Below are 11,186 nucleotides of genomic sequence, written 5' to 3'. Positions count from 1 at the left end.
AAAACAGGCGAACCAATTCTAAAAGTTTATAATTTATTGAAATAGGTAATTGCTTCGTGGCTTATATGTGTGCCGAATTGAAAGGCTGCTCGTAAAGATTCGGAAAAGTCTATTTTTCGAGTCAAAGTAACATTAACCTGGCTAGCTACAACGTAAATGTATGTTTTTCTTTATGAATGAATCGATTAACTCATCTTCTCGTTAGCGCTACACATTACGTTTGACTGCACGGTACAGACGTCGCTTGCTTGACCGAGTGACAGGCTCTTCGACCAATCAAAGCACAGAAGGCGGTCCAAGATAGCGACCAATAATACTATGTTAGATTGATCCAGATTGAATGCCGCATGGATCGTACTGTAACATACCCTGGGGGTGTATTGAGAAAGATGAAATTTCTTCCCAGTTGACGATTTTCCTCAAACTTATTATGAATGAAGACGAAAACGGATGTACAGGTAGAGTTTCTTAACGTATTAGCATGTCGCAGTTGCTCAGTTTTATTTACATATTTTGCAGCTTGGCTAGCCCCGATACATGACGTGCTGTCTTATGTGGCGAGCACGGCGCCTGCGTTACAAATATGACAGTTTAATATTGACTTGCTTGTTGGCTTATTGTACGTACCTGCTAGAACACGACTTAAACCTGTTTACGAATCATTGAGGGCTATTTTTTAATTCGGCAGGCATCTAATACACCAAGTAGCACTTGTTTCATTAATTCATATATATATATTTTTGAATTGGTTCGCCTGCTGTGATCTTCCAGCAACATAAGTTACACTGCGAAGGGCAGATTGAGTGTGAAAAAGTTTAGATTTTATTAAAATTAAGTGCTGCTTGGCGGATCACTTGCATGCCGAATTCACCAGAAGAGCCAAAAGATAAAGATAAAGAAAGTCCTGCTCTGCGAGGTGTGTACATTTGTCAATAACCAAGGAAACTTTGAGTTTGCCAGATTTCGGAATGGAATTCAGCGGGACGTTCTCTCCATACTAGAGAAAACAGCACCTGTCGGGGCTAACTTCATATCGAAGTAGCATAATCCTTGTGAGAAGTGGACAGGAGAATCCACGCTACATTCCGGAGGAGATTACTGGGTACCATGCTCTGCTCTCAGGGCTGTCTGATGGAGAATGTAAATGCGACAGACACTAATTCTTTAATTTTGTTCATAATTTTCTTTTTGTCCATTTCTGTCTCATTCCAGGCTTAGCTCTGAAGGAGATGGAGGAGCCTGTAGGGGACAGGCTGTGTGGGAGCTGGAGGGCTGCCGGTGGACTGTACAGCTACAAACTAAAGGATGTGTTCACATGGTGAGCGCTGATCCAACCGCATAGCCAAAGACATGCGTATCAGTCAGCTCTATCGCCTAATATGTCAAAGCCACGGTCTATCTTTGTCACGCCAAACTCCATTAAAGAATGTGGGCATTTAATGTTGCCCTGCTCATTGGCTAATGTACACACCTGGTAGAACATAACTTAACAATCCTTAGGGTCTTCTGGTAAATTCGGCGCTTTTAGTAAACTAAAAAGTTTACTAAAAGACGAATATCAGCCCCATATATTGACACACTGATATCAGTCTAACCCTAGCAAGCATCCCAGACATATATTGGCATACTATACCATGCCTGTGTAAATCACAATCTAGTGCAGTGGTTCTCAATGTGGGGTTCGGGGACCACCAGGGGTCCTTGTGGGGGTTCCAGGGGGTCCCCAGCAAATTGATGAATTGTTAAACTTGACCATTATTTCATTTACAAGAAGTTAACACAACTAGAGAATGTAGAAGAATGACTATTTTGATCATAGTTTCACTGTTATCTCTCTACCTACAATACAGATAGGAATGGAATTCTGGACAAAATCGTATATAACAATAAAAATATTCTCAGATTTGGGTCAAATGGGGGTACTACTTTACTACAAATGTGTACTACTTTAGGGGTTCTTGATATGGCTGAGAATCACTGTTCTTGTGCATATAATTGACTTGCTCTTGCTCCCTCTCCAGGCGGCTGCTGAAGACCATAGCCATGGGCCAGGCTTTGTCGCTGCTGATCTGTGGGACGGCGGTGAGCTGCCAGTACCTGGCCGACGCCGGGGTGGAGACGCCCATGCTCCAGAGCTTCCTCAACTACGCCCTGCTGCTGCTCGTCTACACGTCCTACCTCTGCACCAGGAAAGGTCAGACTGCCGCTTATCCAGGGTGGCAGGAAAAAAACTGTCTTGGCACCCAGATGAAGGTTCGCACAGGGAGGAGAGTGCATTATATCAGCAACATGACCAAATCAGAAAGGCATGCTGTTCAGTAAACATTTGCAGTGAGTGGAAAAGCTGCAAAAGAGCACTGGTCATAAAATAATAATAATAATAGTAATAATTTTATTTCTATTGCACTTTTCAAAAACAGAGGTGCAAAGTGCTTCACTAACATGAAGCGAAATAAAAACGGACACAAAACATGGTTTCAAAGTGCAGTAAATAAAACAGAATAAAATAGATAAATAAAAGATGAAAAAAAAAAAAAGCCTCTTTGCGCCTGTCATGATCATGCATATGCATATATAAATTGTTAAAAAAAAATCTAAAATTTAATTCTTAAAATTCAAGGTCTTAAATATGGTTTCATGTTGCTTTTGAGTCTTCAGTATGGTTTCTGAGGCTTTAAAAAGATGTATACAATGATACTGCCAAACTTATTTTATACTCTTTGGAGGTGAAATTAGTCGTAAAATGAATTTTAATTTGGAATTAAAAAGGCCACAAAGCTCTGAAATGTAACTTGGAGAAATCTGTCCTCACCTTGTAATCGTATATCATAAATGCTAATCATAGCACTGATGCAGATGGACAGCAGCAGATCTGGACTGGGGGGAAAGTGGTTTTCTTAATTGGGGTTAATCTTATGAACCCTTGTCTGTTTGTAAAGGTGATGGGAACATTTTACAGATTTTAAAAACCAAGTGGTGGATGTATTTGCTGATGGGTCTGACAGACGTGGAGGCCAACTACGCAGTGGTGAAGGCCTACCAGTTCACCACCCTGACCAGTATACAGGTAAGACAAGATAGTCATGATTCCTACTGGTTAGGAATTGGCATTAGTGGTGATCTGTCAAATTTCCCAGCACTATGCAGTATTTGGCCAATGCTAACCTTTACTGAAACATATTTTCTTGCATGCATGAATGTGTTATTACCAGTAGTAGTAGTATCCTGATTTTCATTGGAGAGTTTTAGTGTCCCATGATGGTCTGAATACTGTTTCAGAGGCTTATCCACCCTGACAAGAATACAATTTTGGGGAAATGCTGAATACTTGTAATATTTTGGCCTATCGGCGCCTTTTATCCTAAACTATTAATATTAGCCTTCAAAAATCCCAGCAGACTTGGCAAAGTCTTTTAATTCTTGATAGACAGTGGTGACCTCCAAAGCTTATCATGTTTTCCGGAGTGTTTTTGCCTAGCATGACCTTCCCACTCACAGACCAATGAAATCCCGGCAAGGTTATTATAGTTTTGCATTTTTCATTAGTTTTTATTTTTATTTCGTTTTGACTTTTTGTTTTCAATTTCAGTTTAGTTTTATTTTGTTTTTAAAGCGGGTTTGCTAGTTTAGTTTAGTTTTTATTTTTTTGAAAATGCTTAGTTTTAGTTTAGTTTTTATTAGTTTCAGTGTTAGTTTTAGTCTTTTTTTGTAATATGGGGTATTTGTCAGGGGCGAGATTCAAAAATTCAAAATACTAGGCTTATGTATGAAATAAATTGACAAAGACGAAAACTAAAGACATTTTCTCTATAATTTTAGTTTATTTTAGTTAGTTTTCTAAACACACAATACAGTTTCAGTTAGTTATCGTTTTTTTTCTAAAGCCTCGTTTTTATTTTTATTTCAGTTAACGAAAATGTTTTTTCACACCTAGCTTTCGTTATTTCGTTAGTTTTCGTTAACGATAATAACCTTGTGTCCTTGTGGCGGCGCCGTGTCTTTCAGCTGCTGGACTGCTTCGTGATCCCGGTGCTGATGGTGCTCTCCCGGTTCCTCCTGAAGACCCGCTACCGGCCGGTCCACTTTGTGGCCGTGGCGGTCTGTCTGTTAGGGGTGGGGGCCATGGTCGGGGCCGACCTGCTGGCCGGCAGAGACCAGGGATCCTGTAAGGACACTTCTATCATCGTTTATGTGCCAAAACTGTTGACAATGTTGGCAACACTTTCATTTCCTATTAATTCCTTGGGAAGTTTCCTGGAAAGAGCCATGTAATGAGGTAGTAGTTACTAGAAAATGTCAGCAGTCTGGTGGAGTCGATAAGATGCTGAACATTTCTAAAATAATTTCCTGGAAAGAACTGCAAAACTATTGGAAAAGAGGTCAATTTGGTAACCCAAGTCCTTATTCATATAATCATATAATATAGTTATTTGTTGAATTCCTTCCTCTAATTTAAAAATGTCTATATAAATACTACACAATTTCATGGTTCTGTCTTGTAAACTCCAGAAGAACTTGGAGGAACTTACCAACAACCATTGAACTCTTTCTCTATTTTCCCCTATAATTAGTACAGAATTTCATGGTTCTTTCCAGGAAACTTCCTAAGACATATAGTACAAGTACAATTTTTACTTTTTTTTACTGTGAACAAAGAACACCCAAGAGTGTAAATCCACGAAAAACATTAGACTATACCCCCCCCCCCCCTTCTCTCCCTCTAGCCAGTGACGTCCTGCTGGGCGACGGCCTGGTCCTGCTGAGTGCCGTTCTCTACGCTGTGTCCAACGTGTGTCAGGAGTACACCGTGAAGAACCTGAGCCGAGTCGAGTTCCTGGGCATGATGGGCCTCTTCGGAACGCTCATCAGTGGCATGCAGCTGTGAGTTGTTACATTATGTTTACTGCCCCCTATTGTTTGCTATATTCCTTTTTATATTCTGGTTTTCTTTGCTCTATTCTTTTTTTTGTCGGTGCAACAACAATCATTTTCCCCACAAGTATCATTTAAGTTTTATTTAATCTTTTAAGCCAGTACAAATCTACTAGTGTTCTTTATTCATTTAGAGATATTGAAAATTGGAAATTGAAAAATAAATAACCCAATTTCAACTCTATTCCCCAATAACAATTTTCAAGCCAAATTTTCGATTTGGCTTCAATTTTCCAATGCAGGGTAAACCCATCTAGATTTACAAAGTAGTTTACACACCTTTTTTCTCCCTGACATAAATCTTTTATGTGGTAAATTCATAGTATACATCATGGTAAATAGCATCAATTAAATAAGCCCAGTTTTAGCACTGCAAACCTGCACTAAAACCTCTACCGGGCCCAAAGACCTTCAGTCAAAAACACAAAATTAACCCAGAACCACCATGCTACAAAAATACAGGGAAAGAATACATGTTCTAACATTGTTTTTACCTCCTTTGTTTTAATACTAGTCCCAGGAGAAGATTGGTACACATGTACATGGAGGTTTGGTGACCTTTCTCAGTGGATTTTCAGTAGTACTGGCTGCTGGCTGTACTAGGGAATTGACCAGTAACCCTGACTAATAGACTAGAATATCATTTTTTTAAAGGAAAAATCCACTCATGGATACTTTTACACTGTTCAACATCATCAATCTGTGATATTCAATGCATTCCAGGAGTTATTTTTTGCTACTTACTTTTTTGTTGTACCCACTTTCCCTCAACCTCCCTAGTCTACTTACACTTAGTGATTTTTTTTAACAGTGTTCCAGTGTTTTAGGGTGGATGTTTCCTTTGCCTACCTGCTGCTTTGTGAAAACACCCAATTTCCCTCACTGTCCAACCCCGTGTTGTCTGGCATTGCAGAGCTATACTGGAACCATGTGCAGTAAAGGCAATAAAGTGGGACCTCAAGATCAGTAAGTAATGTTTGCATCACTGAAATCGCAAATACAAGACAAATACCACAGCACAGTGTCAACCTGACTTGATTCCCTCCACCCGCCTTTACTAAAGTCCGTCCGTTCTGCTCTCCCTAGTCATGCTGTTTGCAGTCTATGCCCTGTGTATGTATGCACTGTACAGCTTCATGCCCGTGGTGGTGAAGCTGACCAGCGCCATGGCGGTCAACCTGTCCCTGCTCACCGCTGACCTCTTCAGCCTCTTCTGTGGCCTCTTCCTCTTCCACTACACAGTAAGGCTCATCCACCAAGCATCAAGTGGTCTCCCTCTCTCCCTCTTTCTCCCTCCCTCTCTTCCTCCCTCACTTTCCCATCTCTCAACCTTGAACTATGTAATAGAGGCGAAAATGTCAAGCAAATAATAATAGAAAAAACATCAGTAACTGCTACTATAATGTTGCTGTCAGGTAAAAACTACGTGAATCCAACCTGTGTGTGTTTTCTTTATACTTTAATTGAAGATTTACATAGTAATTTATGTGTTTATTGAGCTTCATAACCCTTAGGAGCCTTGAAACCTGTTAAAAATCCCACCGTCTAATTCCAAAATAAGCATTCTTAAGGTGATGATACACAGGCAAATTTTTAGGGCAAATTTTGCTGTAAATATTTTCTCACTGAAAACAATGAGTTTGAAATCTAGCCAAGCTTGATCTGATTGGTCGATGTTTAAACCTTTCCAGCTCAGAGACAAGAAAATTGGCCAGGTGACCTGTCTGCAGCCTAAAATATTTTTTACAGCAGCAATACATGTCCTTGATCTCCCCACTTCACTTGCAGCAGCAGTGTGTAATAGAATTGGTAGAGGTCGACATATTTCTTTAGACTGCAAAACAGCGTGTTTAAAGGAGGTGGTAGCAATCAGAATTAATTTATGGTAGACAGTTCTGTTGGGGTGGCAAAAAAAAAAAAAAAAGCTTTGAGGATACTCAAACGACCGCTGATAAAAGCTATGCTTGTCCTTAGACCACTGGAGTAGGAAATTACACCAGCCACCAGCCAGATACAGGCAAATCTTAACTGTGGCAGGAGTAAAAGGCTTATGGAGGGGGGACACAACCATCACAAAACGCTTTCGGTTAGTAAGCCTTCCTCAACAAATTGTAAATTTACAATTTTTTATCCTGCCAGTCACTTTGGCAGGCCACCAGCCATCCCCTGTAGGAGCTGTTCCATTCTTAAACAAGCAAATAGAAAACATGTTGTCCCCCACCAGTGATGTAGTTCCACCCTTGGGTCAGTCACTGATTGCTGAGTGTACTTGAAATATGAGTGAAATTGTATAAGCATTTTGTTATGGGACAATGAAAGGACAGATTGACCATATATTTCTGTTGCCTACTCTCCTCAGAATTAGGCTTACAAGTTATATCTTGAAATGTAGTAACTAATTGTCCTGTTTTTATTCAATATAGTACAAAATATAAGAACTACAATACGCAATAAATACAATCCGTACATTACACAATATACACTACAATTTACAATACAATATACAATATAACATACAACACCAGGAGTGTGAGTGTTATGAATAATATAAATGCTATAAATGCTAATATAAATGCTATATAAATGATAAGTGATATATGGTATTGCACAGTAGGTAAGTGGTAATATGATATAAGTAGTCAACACTGAGGCACAGTGGTAGTGCAGTGATGATGCAATAACAGTACAACAGTCCAACAACTGTAGTCTGATGTTTCCAAGTGTGTAGCGTGTGTAGACTATTATGTTACCTATGATAACTTTAACTGTATTGATAACTTTAACTGAGTCCCCATTCATTGTCCCCTACATTGTATAACTTTAACTGTATGACCTGCTTTACCACTGAGTCCCCATTCATTGTCCCCCACATTGTATGATAACTTTAACTGTATGACCTGCTTTACCACTTAGTCCCCATTCATTGTCCCCCACACTGTATGATAACTTTAACTGTATGACCTGCTTTACCACTGAGTCCCCATTCATTGTCCCCCACATTGTATGATAACTTTAACTGTATGACCTGCTTTACCACTGAGTCCCCATTCATTGTCCCCCACACTGTATGATAACTTTAACTGTATGACCTGCTTTACCACTGAGTCCCCATTCATTGTCCCCCACATTGTATGATAACTTTAACTGTATGACCTGCTTTACCACTTAGTCCCATTCATTGTCCCCCACACTGTATGATAACTTTAACTGTATGACCTGCTTTACCACTGAGTCCCCATTCATTGTCCCCCACATTGTATAACTTTAACTGTATGACCTGCTTTACCGCTGAGTCCCCATTCATTGTCCCCTACATTGTATAACTTTAACTGTATGACCTGCTTTACCACTGAGTCCCCATTCATTGTCCCCCACATTGTATGATAACTTTAACTGTATGACCTGCTTTACCACTTCATTGTCAATGCCGCCCCCTAGCGGCACAAAGTCAACATTACAGTGTGACTAACTAACGAACGAACTAACGGACGGAGACCGATCCATAGTCCCCCCCCCCCCCCCCCTTTGGTGGGGGACAAAAAACATTTGGCAGGTTTAAGATGGTGAAATACAGTAAAACGCAGGTGAGTTTTTGTGTTTTTACATGCTCTTCTGTCTCGTCTCTCCTCCCCAGTTCTCGGGCCTGTACATCATCTCGTTCGTGGTCATCACCGTGGGCTTCGTCATGTTCAACGCCGTGCCCACGCAGCCGCCCGCGAACGAGTCCGCCTCCGGAGACGCGAACCGCAACGACCCCACCGGAGCGCGCGCCGGTCAGACGGCGGAGACCTCCTCAGACCGCCTGCTGCCAGCGGAGAAGGGCAGCGACAGAACCGAGACTTTGACCTGTGTGACTGAAACCGACTGAGAAGACAAGGTTCTTCCTAAACGTGTTGAAGAGATTTTTTTTGTTCCATTTTAACCATTTTCCAATTTTTTTTTTTTGCATTCTCGATATGGGAGAAAACGCAGTCCTGAAATCTCATTGCATTGCCTTGTCGTTGTCTTTCTTTTTTTTCATAATTCCAGATTCCTACTTATGGAAAAATGACTATAGATTTATTGTTTATTTATTTTTCTTTTTTTTAACCATGACTAACCGTTATTAAATGGCACCCGTTATTGCATTTGTATGTACATTTGCTAAGCACAAGCCATGCAGTAATATGTGACACGACTATTTATTGCCTTGAATCCTGATCTGTTACTCCTGATCCGTTATCCGTTTTATATAAATATTTTTTACATTTTATGAAGTGCTTTTCTTTTCCTTTTTTTTAACTAACCTCTGTATGGTGTTGCTGCACTTGTTTTTGCACTTGTTCAAAGTTTATTTCTGAATTTATTCACAGACAGATTGTGAATAAGACAGATTACTTTTTATTGGTGGTTTATGGTTACACTTTTGAGATTCCCATGTCATTCTGGTAGTCTGACAGATATATAGCATGTGGGTTTCTTTGCTTTGTTCTGCCAAAAGAAATGCCTGATAACATGCAGCAAGAGGTCTTTTACTATTAAATTATATTTTATATTCTATCTCTTGGCCCATATTGTTTCTCAATTACTTGCCACTTTAAATGTGCCTATTTGTGTGAGTCAGTCTTTCTTAAAGCTACTGTAGAATTTAGACTAGATTTTACACAATATTACATTTTATACTTAATGTAGCAAAAAAATCCACATTATCAGGATCAGCATGAATTTGACTAGGATTGAGGTGTATGTAGGACATTTTATGGTTGGAAAATATAATATGGTTTCGTAGTGATCATAATTTTACCATTGGCTGTATATCCCACAGACATATGTTTTTGATGTCATTGTATTGGCTGCTGATTCTGACAGCCTACCTCCACATAGCCCAGAATAGTGGCTCCCATACTTTTCTACCTCATAGCATAAAAACATAACACATCGGCGGAGAGTTGATCGGGTTATTGATCAATACCAATGACTCAATGATTACTTGAGCACGTGCTGAGATTTCTGGCTTTCAAAACTCACATTCTGGACCGCTACAAAGCCTCATTCTCAAGACAGAAAAGCAAATCAAAAAGCATTTATCATGATACATCACCTCTTCACTATGTTTCTGTTGGATGTCTGCTCTAATTAGCTACCTTACTCTCTATTGTGAAAATGGGTTGAGGCCTGTACCAGAGACTTGTGCGGGAGGGGATAAATTCTATCAGTGTTGTCAGTGGTGGAAGAAGTACTCTGATCCTTTACTTAAGTAAAAGTACCAATACAGCAATGTAAAAATACTCCATTACTAGTAAAAGTCCTGCATTCAAAATCCTACTTAAGTAAAAGTACATAAGTATTAGCAGCAAAATGCAGTTAAAGTATTAAAGTAAAAGTAGTGGTTTGGTCCCTCTGACTGATATTTTATTATATATGACATCATTAGATTATTAATACTGAAGCATCAGTGTGTAAGCAGCATGTTACTGTTGTAGCTGCTGGAGGTGGAGCTAGTTTGAACTACTTTATATACAGTTAGCTAGTTTAGTCCTGTGGTTCCCAACCTAGGGGTCGGGACCCTCCAAAGGGTCACCGGATAAATCTGAGGGGTCGTGAGATGATTAATGGGAGAGGAAAGAAGAAAAAACAAAGTTCTGATACACAAATCTGTTTTCAGTTTTTGGACTTTTTCTCTAATCTTTGATTTTTGCTGAAATATTGGATCGTTTGAACATTTATTGAAATGAAACCATGTGAGGTTTAGAGGGAAAAATCACTATTTGGTGGAGCTGTTAACAACTCATAGACATCTGAAATGTGACCCGACTACACACTGCTTTTTGTAAGACGTCAAAAGCCAAAAAGGTTGGAAACCACTGGTTTCATCTTTAACAATGTGTTGTATTTTAAAAGCTTGTTATATTTTCCATTGTGTCAAATCTCCATCTGAAAAGTAACTAAAGTTGCCAAATAAATGTAGTGGAGTAGAAAGTACAATATTTCCCTCTGAAATGTAGTGGAAGTTTAAAGTAGGATGAAATGGAAATACTCAAGTAAAGTACAAGTATCTCAAAATTGTACTTAAGTACCGTACTTGAGTAAATGTACTTAGTTACTTTCCACCACTGAATGTTGTTGCAGTTCCTACTAGTCGCCTATAGAGGCCAGTAAAGGCCATAATTACATACCGCTCCTTTAATTCCACTGTTATTTGACGTTTTTACTATGAGAGAATACAGAAGGATGTTTTCACTCTCCACCCTGAGGTTATCATTCTATATAAAATA

General features: G+C 39.5%; 1 protein-coding gene across 1 annotated transcript; it reads left to right on the top strand.

The window, feature by feature from the left end:
• The first annotated feature begins 340 nt into the window (after positions 1 to 340).
• slc35f2 (solute carrier family 35 member F2) lies at positions 341 to 9,471 on the top strand. The gene is made up of 9 exons (XM_071544028.1): positions 341 to 458; positions 1,213 to 1,318; positions 2,022 to 2,194; positions 2,940 to 3,067; positions 4,006 to 4,165; positions 4,725 to 4,881; positions 5,846 to 5,898; positions 6,019 to 6,173; positions 8,567 to 9,471. The coding sequence occupies exons 1-9, from the start codon at positions 341 to 343 to the stop codon at positions 8,798 to 8,800; spliced, it is 1,284 nt and encodes a 427-aa protein (XP_071400129.1). The 3' UTR covers positions 8,801 to 9,471.
• The last annotated feature ends 1,715 nt before the right edge of the window (positions 9,472 to 11,186 follow it).

The sequence above is a fragment of the Centroberyx affinis genome, unplaced genomic scaffold (assembly GCF_046629955.1).
Source record: "Centroberyx affinis isolate AG114_WGS23_722 - 3 ecotype Tasmania unplaced genomic scaffold, CSIRO-AGI_Caff_v1 ptg004438l_1, whole genome shotgun sequence".
Taxonomy (NCBI): domain Eukaryota; kingdom Metazoa; phylum Chordata; class Actinopteri; order Beryciformes; family Berycidae; genus Centroberyx; species Centroberyx affinis.
Note: the sequence above shows the minus strand (reverse complement) of the source record. Positions and strands in the feature narration are given on the sequence as shown.

Bases quoted from the DNA above. Each gene is read 5' to 3' on its own strand.
- slc35f2 (XM_071544028.1), top strand. From the start codon at position 341: ATGCCGCATGGATCGTACTGTAACATACCCTGGGGGTGTATTGAGAAA. The intron at 2,195-2,939 runs GTCAGACTGCCG...CTGTTTGTAAAG, and splicing joins CTACCTCTGCACCAGGAAAG to GTGATGGGAACATTTTACAG. The intron at 4,882-5,845 runs GTGAGTTGTTAC...CTGGCATTGCAG, and splicing joins CTCATCAGTGGCATGCAGCT to AGCTATACTGGAACCATGTG.